Below are 15,172 nucleotides of genomic sequence, written 5' to 3' on the forward strand. Positions count from 1 at the left end.
TAAACCAACTAGCTATCAATTTTTAATAGGCTCCTCTCCATTATGTCTTCTTCATCAGATAAGGTTGTTGTTTCGTTTACTGCTTCTATTAGATAAAGCCACACCATAATCACTAATTAACATAGTAGTGTTCAAACGAAGCCTAAGCAAAAGCCACAAGCTTCACTTATTGAAACAAGCTAGCTAGAGAGAAAACTCAGAAGTGTGAGCCATATATATTCACAACCCTTCTGTGTAAGCCACTCCAGTGGACTTCAACCAATACCCTCCTTGTATCAGCTCAGCAACTGTAAATTTTTTGGCTTCCTCTGCTTTAGTAATGGCATGATAACCAGGCCATTTCACTCTCTCGCTCGTGCCGGCACCTGGTCCCTTGTTCATATACTCCCCATAATACAATGTTTTTAAGGCAAAATCCCCGCTCCACACAGACCACCCGGCCGGATCAATATGGTCACCTATGTAAGACTGCATGACAACGGTTCTTGAATACTCCTTCCAAGGACGGCCCAAAAATGATCTGATTGAGCCCTTTACGGGCTCAAGATCAGGGCTTGCTATTATGTCACAGTTTTGGATAGAAGTCCCTGTGGCTTGGTTTGGGTCAGTTCGGCCTTGGGCCGTGACCATGTTGGTCTGTCCACTCATGGGCTTTCGGGCTACTATTGTACAGTTTTGTAACACGACAGCCGCGTTGCCGAAGATGAAATCCACTGTTCCAGTGATGTAGGAGTCTCGGTAGAATTGCCGGTTGGAGTGGGCATAAAGAGTGTCCTGGTAGGCATCAATGCGGCAGCGGTTTATGACGGATTGGTCGGCCCCGACGCGGAGTGCCACTGCTTGGTGCTTCTTCGGCCCAGCTGTGTTTTGGAACCAGATGTCTTGAGCTATGAATCCATCACCAACAGCAGCTGCATTGGTAGATCATGAACAGGCCGAGCTAGAAAAGCAACTTTCTTGTACGTTTTAACAACCCGGCCCACAAGCTAAAGCCCATTTCTTTCATGTGCTATTTCAACTATCTCCAATCTCAGTAATTAATGTGCTTGTTTTAGGAAATTTTTTTTTTCCTTTTCTTTCCTTTTTCTATTTTTTGAAACAAATAATCTTCTGTATTATTGTCAAGAATCCAGCAGAAATGACCTCACAAAGAGAAAGGTCCACGGAATAGAAAGCTCCCTAAAAAGTTGACTACAAATAAAGCTAGGAGGGTCTGCTAGCCGCCTAGCATCTAAACACTGAGACCCGACTTCATGTGCAAGAGAGTGTGCCAACCTATTAGCATCACGACGACAATTAACAAAAGAAAATGACTGGAGGGCCTCCAACTCATGAGGTATGCTCTCAATAAAATGTCCGAAACTGTGTAAATGTGGAGGGCGGCTGACAATGCTTGGATAGCTTAAATTTGGAATTGGATCATATTCTCTTTGCAAAAGGTTAGGATACTATTGTTTTTATTATAATTTCCTTACAAAGTACATAACCAAAATTTTTTATTTAGAGGGGCCAAACTATGAATGGGTCAAATTTATTTTTTAGTACGGTCAAGTCTAGTTTTTAAACCTAAAATTACATATATATATATATATATAAAATTTAATAAAACAAAAATTTAAAAAGCATGGCCTCCTTGACTATACTTGTATCCGTCCTTAATAACATTGCTATAATTAAATTTAATTATTTAGTAACTGACATAACAATTCCCATGGCACTACTATATTAGTCAATCAAATTTAATTTTTTAAGTGACTAACATGATTAATGTCGTTTGTAAATGACTTAATAGTAAAAATTATAATTTCAAAAGAATAGATGTTGAAATAATTAGATAAATAAAAGGATAGATGTGTACCTAGAGTAGCAGATTTGAAAGTAGTGGATCCGTCAACAACATTCAAGCTACCGGTGATAATGGTCGAATCCATGCCATCACCAACGATCATGACGTTCTTTTTACTCTTCCCTACCTCAACATTCTCTTTATATTTCCCCTTCTTCACATAAATAACGTACCTAGTTTTTCCATTATTTGGTGCCGACGCCACAGCTTCTTTCACAGTCTTGTAGTTCCCACTCCCATCCTTGGCCACCACAACATTAGCTTTGATTTCCTTGGCCAAAGCTTGCAAAAGCCTCCGGTCCCTGCTCGTGACCCACGACGGGAATTTCCCGTTCAATGGCTCAATATTCTCTTTGGTTTTAAAAGGTGAAGAAACGGCAACAAGCATGGCTAGGGAGGTTCTGGCTCTTGATATCAGGTCCTCGAGCCCAGGCTCCATCGTGGTCCGGGCTGACCCGTGTAGTCCATCCAAGCACGTGACATGGTTGGTGAGCACACTACTTAGCCATGAATGGGCATCTTCAAGGGAACGGCTAGTAATGTTTTCTAGACCAACTATGCTGTCCAAGATCCTGTCCCTAGACAAGTCCATCAGCTGCACACAATCAAGCAAACCCGCCACTACTTTAGGATCGTTGATTCTATGGTTGACATCTTTGGCCGTCTTCATTGCTTTCTGTATTTCGGATGTGGATCTTTTCAAGAACACCTGCAGCTGATGGACACCGTCCATTTGCCTGATCGTGTTTGTATCCCGGACCACTTCTGAGACCATGGCTAAGCATGATTCCCGGTTGTCAGCTTGATCGCAGATGGGAAGGTGTAGGAGGGGATCGGAGGAGATGGGTTTTAGAAGATGGGTAGCGACGACAAGTACTGCCGCAGATGAGCTTACGATGGCAGCTATGGAGAGAATTAGGTATAGAGTCTTGCAGTGTGAAGTTTTGGGGTTCTCTAATAGAGGTTGATGGGTTGCCATGGCTGTGGTGTTAGCTAGTCAGATCTACCAAGGTTTCTCCTCTGTGCTTATCTTTGCTAAAAGGAAAACCCTTATATATGGTGGATAATTACTGGATCTTGATAATTTGTACGACGTCATAATTATCTTGGCTTTACTTCAATTAATGAACTTTTATCTTGGACTCACATTCTGTATGATAATCATAATTATCCCTGCTTTAGTGCCATCCAGTCAATTGAACTTGATGTCCTTAATTGATTAAAGAAGTTTCCTCGTGGCGTACGTGGGAATCAAGTGGAACATATGTATACGTAGCATTATAACATTTCAAAGTCAGTTTCTATTCAGCATATTATAATATCCTTCTACTGTGTCGACTATAGGAGTGGAGTGTACAAGCGAGTATTCCCATATATAATTCACGAAAACGATGGGATTATTATCACTCTCCCTCTCTTTCTCTTTCTCTTTCTCTTTCTGTGACTTATCTCTCTCTCTCTCTCTTTCTCTCTCTCTCTCTCTCTCTCTCTCTCTCTCTCTCTGTCTTATTTGTTTGTTATGGGATTATCAAGTTCTTATTCATTCTTGTGCTGCACGGACTGCATTATATGCACCACTTATTAACAAACACGAGCTAGTCTTTCATTATCTTCGCTAATTAATAGCATAGCAAACCTACACGATGACACGAGGCTACAACTATATATTGATATCCTAGGCCTAGTCCTTATCTTTTTCTGTTTGTACAAAGAACCCACTTGCTGAGAATGATTGATTTTACTCGTCCAAAAATAATCAAACGTTTCCGATAAGATAATTTTTTCAAAAAAAAAAGAAAAAAGAAAAAAAAGAAGAAAAATTTAACAGATCCAAAACACTTTCAAAATCTTTTAAAATATTCTCTAAAGAGGTTCAAAGAAGACTCAAAATAATAAATTAAGTCCAAAAAATCCATTATTTGATATTTTGCATTCAATAACGGCACAATTAATGGTTAGTTACCACCCATTTAGGCAGGTGCATGCAATTACCTAAAAATAACAACGTAATGCGGTTGTAGATGCGATTGTTAACAACATTTGTAATTGCTTGTACAACCCTAATACTGTGATAAAGAGCAACTTGTTAGAAACATATTGCTTTGATACCACATGTTAGAAATAATTAAATAACAACTATTTCTTTAACCTAACATGCGCAGCGAAAATAATAAGAACATAGAAGAGTTTTAGGCATACCTCCGGCCATTGTTGCTCAAGCACTTCTTCAGAACTTCTGGAAACAAAAATATGAGTGTCTTCAAACCTATGCCTATTGCTTTATGGCTGTACTAATGGTGTACACAGGCACTCTATTTATAGGCTAGGTTAGGGACCCTCAAAATGGTAAACACCGTATTTGTTTCCTTCCATCAAGGAAACAATATTGTTAATTGATTTTTTAAAATCAATTAACCGATTCCATATTTACGGTAATCTAAATTAATAGAAATAACCATAATACCGATTCCATATTTACGGTAATCTAAATTAATAGAAATAATCATAATACCGTATATGTTTATTAAAAAATAATAAACATAGCAAACACCGTAAATGTAATATAAAGGCCACAACAAAAAAGGAATATTACATTCTCCCACTTGGACTTTATAACACATGACCATATGGTATTAGGTTCTTTAGTTTTGGCCAATCCTTTTATGGAATCCTCCAACTCAGTTAAGAAATGTTTCACACGAATCATGGCGATAAAACCATTATAAAAGTAGGTCGTCCCTTCCATGTATCACAATGTAAAGCACTCCTTACTTGAGTACCTTATGGATAATCAAGCTTTATGAATGAACTTCCTATAAGTCATTCGAGTCCAACTTTATTTATCCTCGTGGATAAAATAACAAATGTGCACAAAATCTTTATTATCATAACTTTATGTCTATAGACCAAAAAGAGACAAACCAAGCGAAAATGAATTAATGAGTCTCATATATTCCGCATGACTTTATTCTTTCTTTACCGGTAAACTTTAAGTCATGGGATCCGCAATCATTAATTCAGTACTTATATGCTCAATAGACCCTTTATGTCTCTTAATGTTATCTCTCGTACTGAGATACTTGATGTCGATTTACTTCTTCTTCTACTCTTATAAAAGAAGATTATAGTAGAATTACCGCAGAGTATCTTTATGGTCTAACTGTAAAATCGACAATATTGAGACTTTCAACAAAATGTCTCAACCATCATGCCTGTGTACTAAATTCATAGCAAGCTAGAATTTTAGCTTTCTTGGTAGACGTAGCAACCATAGTCTGCATACTGCATCTTTAAGATATATCTCTCAATAAAAAGATATATACCCTAAATAGACTTTCTACTATCTACACAATCAGCAAAACTCAAATCTGAACAACTAACCACCTTCAAATGAAAAGTGTATCCTTAGGTTAAGTTGTACTTCTTGGTTCCTTGCATATACCGCAAGACTTTAGTTGCAGCACTTTATTGACCCAATATTCTTATTTTCAGTCATATGGTTATGCATAATGCAGACGCTTTAAAAAACCCTTTTATCTGCCCTTATTCCAATACCTTTTGGGACATTAATCTGTATATAATTGGTCCCTCTTAATTGCTACTGAAGGTGCAAATCCTTCATTCTAAATTTTTCCAAAACTTTTTCAATGTAGGCCTTCCGAGACAATGTTAATATTCTTTATGTCTCTGTGAATCTCTATGTCAAAAAACATAAGAGGTTTCACCCAAATCCTTCATTTCAAAGTTTTGTGAAATGAACATTATGTAGCAAACCTAAATCACCACTTGCAAAAAATAATATCTACATATAGGACTAGAAAGATTACTGTACTCCCACTGACCTTAAGGTATATATACTAATTAACAAGGTTTTCAATAAATAATAAAACAATAACCTTGTAAAAAATATATTACCATTGAGAGATCTATCACAGCCCATAAATAGAATTCTTTAATTTGCAAGCTTTCTGACTGTTATTTATAAAACCCTTTTAATTGTTTCATGTAAACCTCTTACTTGAGATCCCTATTCTCAAAAGTTGTTCTCACATCCATTTGATGTAGCTCTAGGTAAAAAAAAATGAGCTACTAATGCTATGATTATCTTGATGAACCATTCTTAGACACTGGAGAGAATGTTTCACGATAATCAATGCCTTCCTTATGAGTAAAACCATTGGCTACTAGTCTAGCTTGACTTTTGAGCAATGGATTTATCTCTTACTTCATAGCACTGAATCTCAATGTGGAGTTTTCTCCACTCATAGCATGTGAAAACAAATTTGAATCATCTTTATGTCCAATGTCAACATCAGACTCTGGGAGATATACTACATGATCACTAAGAATTGTTAATCTCCTTATTCTATAGGATTTTTCCTAATTCTACTTCCTCTGCATTTTGCAATGGGAGAATAGAGTTTGAACCTGTTCTGTATGAGTTGGTTGTTCTAGAAGTGATTGTGGCTCAGGATAATCAATCAGATTTTCCCTGAATACAATCAATCATCCTCTATGAGGAGGAGATTTGGCCAACTCTAGTGCTTCCTCAAATTCTAATTTATGTGAATGAGCACTCCCACTAGGTTCCGTATCCTCTAGAAATTTTACAATCAACAACTCTAGGCTTATATGAAGGATAATAAAACATTAAAACCCTTTAAAGTTTACTAGATAGCTTATAAAAGATCCGCTGGTTGTCCTTGAATCTAATTTCCTAAGGCGAGGATTATGATCCTCTCTTTAGTAAGGCAACCCCATACGTGTAAATAATTTAAACTAAGCTTCCATCTATTTCATAAAATGTGTCTCAAGGACAACCTTAGATGGAATCTTGTTTAACATATATACAACAGTCTTCAAAGCTTTACTCTATAAGGGTAATAACAGATTAGTATTACTAATCATTTCCCTTTTGTGTATACCTACCTTAATACTCTATGCCTATATTAGATCTTATGATCTTCATGTTGTTTCTCCTCTTCTTCCTTATAGGTATTAAAAACATTCAATACCCCAGCTTTAATATTTAGAAGATAGATACATAAACTTTATATGGTCATCACTAAAAGAGATAAAAATATCTCTGACCATCTAGGCAATGAGTATGAAAAAGTTAACACCTTTCAATGTACATGATCTCAAGAATCTCAAAATGCTCTATTTGGCACCTCTAGTGGTCTTGTTGGTATACTTTCCCTTATGCAGCCCACACAAGTACCAAAGTCAGTAAATTACCGACTTTTATTTTCTGTATAGAGATATATTTCAATCTCCAAAGCCATAACAAGAACATTTTTAAATTCTCAAAGACTCTACTTTACGTCAACATCAGTATGCAGAAACAAACAAATAATTTTGTTTCAAAAATTGGGATGTAGGTCAATTTTAAATAGACTTTAAATAAACCCCAACCAATATTCCACCTAAAATAAGAAAAATTTCAAAAATAAAATTGAAATTTTTAACAAACCAAACTAGAAAATAAATTTCTAAAAGATTATGGAATATAAATCATTTTTTAGGTAAAAAATATAACTGAATCTCAAAATTAACCTATAGATCCCAACAACCTCAAATTATAAACACGTGTTATTCACTTTAAAAAGACTCTGCATTTGTGTTGACAACATGGATTGTTAAACCATAAACAATCCATAATAAATTTGAATGAGTCACTAAAAGAGATTCACGACATACCAAATATATGAGATTATCTTTATTTTAAGTCATTTCTTATACTTCATGCAATCTTTCTTTATATGCCCTTAATTTTCCTTATTGCATGAGAAATATGTATCTTGATTGCCATAATACTTTATTGGCACCTTATTCTCATGCTTTAAGTGTTGGACATGATTGCATTTATTGGTCCTTCCCTTGACATGAGTAATCATGTGAACACTTTATGAATTCTCTCATATCCTTGAACACACATGGTTAGAAGTTCACTTACTAACCATTTATCTTTATGTGTATTAAAAGATAAAATTCTGCACTTAAAAGAGAAAATTCAAAAAATGAAATAGACTAACAATGACTCAAAAATCTCAATCTTTAGGGACTTAGGCTAAGCTATAATATCCTTCATTCCCATAATGAGATTATAAACACTTTAGAAACTGTAAAAGGTTTGTCTTTAAAGCTTTTTCTATTAGGGTTCTGGCCAAGTTTTGTTTGAACTTACTAAATGTTCATAAACAACCTTTATAAAACTTTGGCTCTAAAACATTTAGGAATAAATCCCTGATGACTTTAGTGACATGAGATTTCATGAACATCTAACTTAAGTGATTAAATCACTCCCACCGTTCATGCTTAATAATCTCACGTGGCGTACTTAATTCCGCGGGAGTAGGTGGTTTGTCCACATGGAGCACCAAAATTTTTAACACCCCAAATGAAAAAGCATATTAATATTTTTCAGTCAGAAAAATATTACCATAATGTATTGGAATATGAAACTACCAAGGTAGAGTAATATGAATAGCTGCAATAACCCAAAAATAAAAATAAATACTTTAATGTTATGAATTAACTTTATTTTAAATTATCCAATGCCAATTTAAATAGTAAATTTCAACCTACCTGTGGGCAAAGGTTGCATCGCGCATGAAATTTACTCTTTATTAATAAGACTAAAGTAAATTTAAATATTAATAAATAAAATTCTCCGTACCTGTGGGCAACCGAGAGAAATTTTACTTTCAATACTAAATTTATCATCTTATTCTAATTAAGTCATAAAAATAAAAACTTCCCTGTGGGGATAAGTAATTAAATTTATGAATTAATTACAAGACGATGTTAATTTTTCTATATGAAGTTCACGTGTACGATCTTTATGCAATTATTATAAAATCGAGATGCTGTGGCTCTCCCAAAATCATAATAATCATGCTGTAATTCATGAACATCTAATAGATCTTTATGAGGTTCATGCGTGTAATCCTGATGTAATTATCATTAAAATTTGGGATGCAGTGGCTCCCCAAAATCATAATGATAATTACGTGTGTGTAATCTTGATGCAATTGTCATTCAAAATTGGGATGCTGTGGCTCTCCCAAAATTATCATGATAATTGCTACTTCATTAACATCTAACAACTTTATAGATGCCCCCTTAATAGCCCCAGGAATATAACAAACCAATACTTAAATGGGGTAAACAGCATTTTCCAAGGTGCAAGCAGATGAGCTCCCAGGAAAGTGAGGGGGGTCACACCGGACACACTTAAATCCCAAGACTTTCCTTGCCAGAACTTTCCCCGACATTGCATTCTTAGATATTACTGTAAACACACCAGTATATATGGTATTGTTAATTATTCTTAGGTCTAGGCATCAAGCAATTTATATTTAAACAATATAAATTCAACAATTAAAAATATATTCCTCAATTCATGTATTAAATAAACAATAATTTTAATACACAATACTGTAAATAATAAAGGGAATAAAACCTTAATGTAAAAGCATAAAACTATGCTTAGCTCAATGGTTTGAAGCTTGTCACTCTATGGACATGAAGGTCCCAAGTTCGAACCCCATATGAGCCAAATCTTTTATTTTATTTAAATGCTACTGTAATGGGCTACTATATTGGGTTGGGCTTCTGGGTCACAAGATTCCAAATGGGCTACTGTATTGGGCAATTAGGTTAACCCACTTAATCGGGTCAGGCCTCTGGGTGTATGTATAGTGCTGGCCCAAATTAGGTCAGCCCACTTAAATAGCCCAAAAACTGCATGGGTTTTAAAAAATCCTACCCGAAAAATATATCCAACCCAGAAACTTTAATGGGTCGAAACCCTACCCAGTCACCAACCAACCCGACCCGTAATGTTCCAGATGGGTTGAAAACCCTAAAAATGGAACCCTAGCCGCCACCCCTTTATGAAAATACCCATATCAAGATTAGAACAACTCAAAATTAGGCAGTATATCACAATACACAGAATAGTGATAAAAAAAAAAAGTTATATCAAATATATGGGTTTTCACAAACAGTACGTGAACAACAAATATTCACAAAATAATCGCTAATGCGTTTCTATCATGTCACAAAAGACGAAATATTGCTCAAACAATATTGACAAACAGAAGTGAACAATACCAAATAGAATATACTTGATTCAATATTGATAACCAATAAAAAATACTTGATTCAATATTGATAACGCATAGTAAAATTATACGCTAAGCAAAATAGCACAGAGGATGGCTCTGATACCACATGTTAGAAACATATTGCTTTGATACCACATGTTAGAAATAATTAAATAACAATTATTTCTTTAACCTAACATGCGCAGCGGAAATAATAAGAACATAGAAGAGTTTTAGGCATACCTCCGGCCATTGTTGCTCAAGCACTTCTTCAGAACTTCTGGAAACAAAAATATGAGTGTCTTCTAACCTATGCCTATTGCTTGATGGCTGTACTGATGGTATACACAGGCACTCTATTTATAGGCTAGGTTAGGGACCCTCAAAATGGTAAACACCGTATTTGTTTCCTTCCATCAAGGAAACAATATTGTTAATTGATTTTTTAAAATCAATTAACCGATTCCATATTTACGGTAATCTAAATTAATAGAAATAACCATAATACCGATTCCATATTTACGGTAATCTAAATTAATAGAAATAATCATAATACCGTATATGTTTATTAAAAAATAATAAACATAGCAAACACCGTAAATGTGATATAAAGGCCACAACAAAAAAGGAATATTACACAACTTAGATTAAAAACCTTATCTTTCCATGAATGATCATGTTCTTTTTTACCCACTTGTATACTTTATTCAATTTCCATAAAATAACCACGCAAAAGAACTCGAACTCTCTAGAAACCCACCGAAATGATATAGTAAGAGTTGTTAAATGGATCAGAGCCACTTATAAATTATATTAAAAAAAATCATCATCTTTTCTACCCATTTGTGTACTTTAATTATTAAACTTCTATAATGCGATTTGTGTAGTTGGTTGATTTTGAAGTGGCTGTGGATCCTTGAAGAGTCAATTGAATATGGGAGCTAAAATACTCATATGAGGCTTAGGAAAGCATATATTATCTTCTCTAAATCTGCAGTGTAGACTTAGTGGGAACCTTAGCTTTAATACCCGATAATTAAGGCCATCATGGTGGTCTCTGAAAGAGAAACAAAAGTGGGAATTAGCCAATGTTTTCAAACGTCGGTAGAAAAATGATGCAGCAATCTGATACGCACCGTACATGGTATCTAATCTGTCAATTATTGGACTCGATCACCTTTGTCTAATATGCATGATGCCCCCCACCACCTCCTCTTTCTCAATAGTGCTCTTTATTTTCTTTTTCTTTTTTTGTACTTTTTCTTCTTTTACTTTTGTTAATTTCTTTTTTAAATAGTGGGCTGATATTATTTTAGAAACAAAAAAAAAAATCAAATTTAATTCCTAAATTTTCATGCGATTTCAATTTAGTTCATAAATTTTTAATTTCAACAATTAAGTTCTCAAATTTTTCTATGATTTCAAACAAGTATTTCTATTAACCTATCATCCAATTAATTAACGATATGTCATGTGAAATCAATCAATTAATATCGCGTGACTATCGTTCGATATGTCATGTGTATGCACTATATATGTGTGTCATGTGACACAATTACTTTATTTTATTTATAATTTTAAAATAACTATGTCACAATTATGTGGTAAAAAAAATTGCAAATCAAATGAAAATCACGTGGTATTAATTGATTAGTTTGAATGTTTGATAGGACATATCATTACTTAATTGGGCATTAAGTTAATAAAGGAACCGCCCCGGTTTAAAATCAAAGAAAACTTAAGAATTTAATTAATAAAATTAACATAAAAACTTCAAAACTAAATTTGATTTTTCCTCTTATTTTAAACAAACTGGGGATCGCTGAACAATGACAGCAATATCATTTAACTGTTGAACAATGTTTTTTTTTTTTTTTTTTTTCAACTTTTAATTATATTGGGAGGGCACAATCTCGAGGCAGTTAAGTTTGCTTGCAGTTCAGATCTGGCCTTGGGTTTTGAGAAATTTCGGTGAGAAAAGAATTGGATTAAGATATTATTATGTTTTGGGCCAAGACATCAGCCTCAGGCCCGTCCTTGATCATGGACATGACCATATTGTCTCGGACCATATTTGCCAACGCACCGTATTATTGTTTTCTGTATTTATTTTAATTATACTTTTTAAATATTTTGATACATTGACAGCACGTCAGGCACCAAGCACAGAAGGAACGCTGCAAATAGAATAAATAGTGAAAGAGGCCGACAGAATCACCTTTGATGATTAAGTTAGAATCAACAGGAAGAAAAATAAACGGACAGAATGAAGATGTAAAAGATGATTGTGTATCTGAACAGGGGTCTCACACCCTCCTTATATAGGATGGTTGTTCACTCCTTCCCTCCCTAGGGTTTCGAGGCTTCCGGCTCGAATTCAATTATGGAATTAAAGATTGTTGATGCATGTAGTCGAAGGTGTAAATATTTCATTATGTGAATATCAGTGAAGGTTTTTGGTGTGGAAAGATTGTTATTTGATCTGACAAGAGGTAGAGATCAGTTGTAGTGCATTCCTTCAGAATATAGGTGCATCTTAGTCTTTGAGTTAAGATTGGCTTTAAATCTGACCGACGAGCTACCATCTGGCAGACAAGCCCTTTGCAACAGGCAAATGGCATGGGTTCTTTGGTCATCGAAACACTTTGGTTGTACGGTGGGCAATATTTGAATATAGGATAGATGAGCCTGATGAGCCCAATAAAGCCGAGTACATCAGTAACTCTCCAATTTCTTGGACCAACTTAATTATAAGCTGGTTCATGAGAATTGTAGATTGTGGGTGACTCCTCGATACATGAGCCTTAAGGACCCTTCAGGCTTATGTATGGCTACCTTATTATAAGAATATCTTGACAAAACATGTAAACTTTTGCATGAATAGAAGCTAATTTATCATATCATTAAAAAAAGACAGTGTTAAGAGTAACCCGTGTGAGCAGAGTGGCCACGCAACCACCTGGATATAGTCCTTTTATTTGGTTTGATGAAGAACTTCATTGCTGTTAATTCTGAAGTCCTTATGTTTGGTCAACTAGAAAGCCGGCATACATGCACGCTATAATTTGTGGGAATTAGATTTGAAGTCATACTTACAGATGAAGCATATATAGGCATGATATATACTATTTGGGTGATCAAAGAAGTTGTTAATAAATTATCCAGAAAACAATGATACAAAAAGTTCTGAAAATTAACAGTAGATCGAGAGAATTGTGAACCATATTTTTGTTCCCTCAAATCGTGATCAAGTAGGTTGCCACACCAGTAGTAGATCACAACAGATTAACCATAATTGAGCCGAAATATGTCATTCTGCACAAAGAAGGTTCCTTGTGGCGTGGGAATCAAGTGGAACATCTGCAACATTATAACATTTTGAAGTCAAGTAAGTTTCTAAGCAACCCCAGCCGGTGTAAGAGCAATAAATATGATAGAACTTTTATAGGGTCTACCTATCCGAGCAAGGGACTATTGGATTAGGTTGCCCGAGACCCCATAAGAGTTCTCTTACATTTGCAGTAATTCAAAATGTAAAATTGCTGAAAATCTCCATCCAAGCAAAACACTCCTTCAAATAATTGTATACATTGTGGCCTAGATAATTAATGTGAGATCATAAAAACTATCCCATTGCCAACATAAAGAAGAGCATCATTTTGAATGTTATTCTAAAATGTGATACATTTCTAACACTATATTGCTAGAATATACGTGTATGTGTGCGCGCGCGCGAATGTGAGAGATTAAGTTCTGTATTGGATACTTGTAACAAAGTGAGTAAATAATATAACATAATTAAGTCTAAACTTATAGGCTCTAGAGCACTTATGGATTAAGTAGTTTCTCAACATGTCACATTTGTCAAAACTCAAAGCTGTTAAACTTTTGCTCTAATTACACCAATACATGTCTCATGAAATGTTTTTTGTTATCCTAAACCCGTGTAAGAGCCAGATCACGTACAGGTGGAGTTCGAGCAGACTCTTACATGGGTTGTCCTATTACAGTACAATAAGGCAGCTCTATCGGAAAAAATGGGAACCCTAATTAATGCATGCACTTTTTCTACCATAAACATAAAAGAAGGATGGGCTTGGTGGATTTTATGGGGGTGTACCTATATGTATTCCCTCATTGGATTAGGATTCTTACAATTTTAAAGAAATTTTAGATTCTCAAATTATGTGAATTCAAGCCGTTTTTTACATCGAACGACGTGAAAAATGCTGCATATTAAAGCTATGACATGTAACCGAGGAAACCAACAACAAAAGATCATTCCAAAAGGCTTTTTATTCACTTTTGAAGAGACGCTTATTCTTTACTAAATCAAAAGACAATTTTTTACTCAAAGCTTTTCTACGACATAAAGTATAAGAACCTGATAAAAATATATTCAATTTTCATTGTTAACATGTTACATTTTTAATAGCTAGCATTTTTTATATCGTTCGATGCATGAAACGACCTAAATTAACATAATTTGAGAATCTACAATTTTAAAGAAATTGTAGGGGTTCTTGATCCCCCTCATGAGAAATTGTGTGTGCAGCCAATGTATTTGTGTGTTTGAGAGAGATGTACAAATTAATGACCTGGCTAAACCTTAGATGGTGCTCCTCTCCCGGCAACTGGAGGCTGCCACTGACGAAGACCACCACTCCGCCGGTGCAGGCTGAGGGCTGTGAATCAATGGTGCTGACCATATGCCGGCATTGGTCAAACGGCAACTGATTAAGCTTGGAAGATATGTCATCAACCCCTACTACCTTCTGGCCCTCAAAGGTCAGGATGGAGGTCGGGTGGTAGAGAGAAGGGAGAGAAGCTCTGTCATTGTCAAAGAGATGGTAGTAATGATCCACAAATGCCCTGCCCACCATCTCAACATGTTCTTCCATTCTATCTCTTTCTCTCTGTAATCAACTTCCCTCCTCCTCGAATCCCAGAGCATGTTAATATAATGGTGCGTGAAAAATGGCATAAAGTGCGTAACATGTGGGCTAAGGAACAAAAAGGGAAAGATGTTACCGGACTTGTCCCCCTCAATCGGCACCAGATGACTACTAAGCCCTCTTGCGTTTTGCCTGTGTATGTATACAAGGTGCCTAAAACGGAAGAGGGTAGTGAGGTAACTGCATAGTGTTATGGTGGGGGAATCGACACCGCTGCGTTTATACGCAAAGTTGCAGAGGCTTTGGAGAAGCATCAACCT

At 35.3% G+C, this 15,172-nt stretch overlaps 2 protein-coding genes across 2 annotated transcripts; both read right to left on the reverse strand.

Annotated features, from left to right (window-relative positions):
* Window positions 1-2,892, reverse strand: LOC133868087 (pectinesterase). Its single transcript, XM_062304909.1, has 2 exons — window positions 1,859-2,892; window positions 1-911 (listed from the first exon to the last, which is right to left on the reverse strand). Exons 1-2 carry the CDS (start codon window positions 2,823-2,825, stop codon window positions 220-222), a joined length of 1,659 nt encoding a protein of 552 aa, XP_062160893.1. The 5' UTR covers window positions 2,826-2,892; the 3' UTR covers window positions 1-219.
* A 10,193-nt stretch (window positions 2,893-13,085) lies between these two features.
* Window positions 13,086-15,036, reverse strand: LOC133869500 (nuclear transport factor 2B). The gene is made up of 2 exons (XM_062306523.1): window positions 14,556-15,036; window positions 13,086-13,317 (listed from the first exon to the last, which is right to left on the reverse strand). Exons 1-2 carry the CDS (start codon window positions 14,856-14,858, stop codon window positions 13,243-13,245), a joined length of 378 nt encoding a protein of 125 aa, XP_062162507.1. The 5' UTR covers window positions 14,859-15,036; the 3' UTR covers window positions 13,086-13,242.
* Window positions 15,037-15,172: the final 136 nt, after the last annotated feature.

Source organism: Alnus glutinosa, chromosome 5 (genome assembly GCF_958979055.1).
Source record: "Alnus glutinosa chromosome 5, dhAlnGlut1.1, whole genome shotgun sequence".
In the NCBI taxonomy this organism is placed as follows: Eukaryota; Viridiplantae; Streptophyta; class Magnoliopsida; order Fagales; family Betulaceae; genus Alnus; species Alnus glutinosa.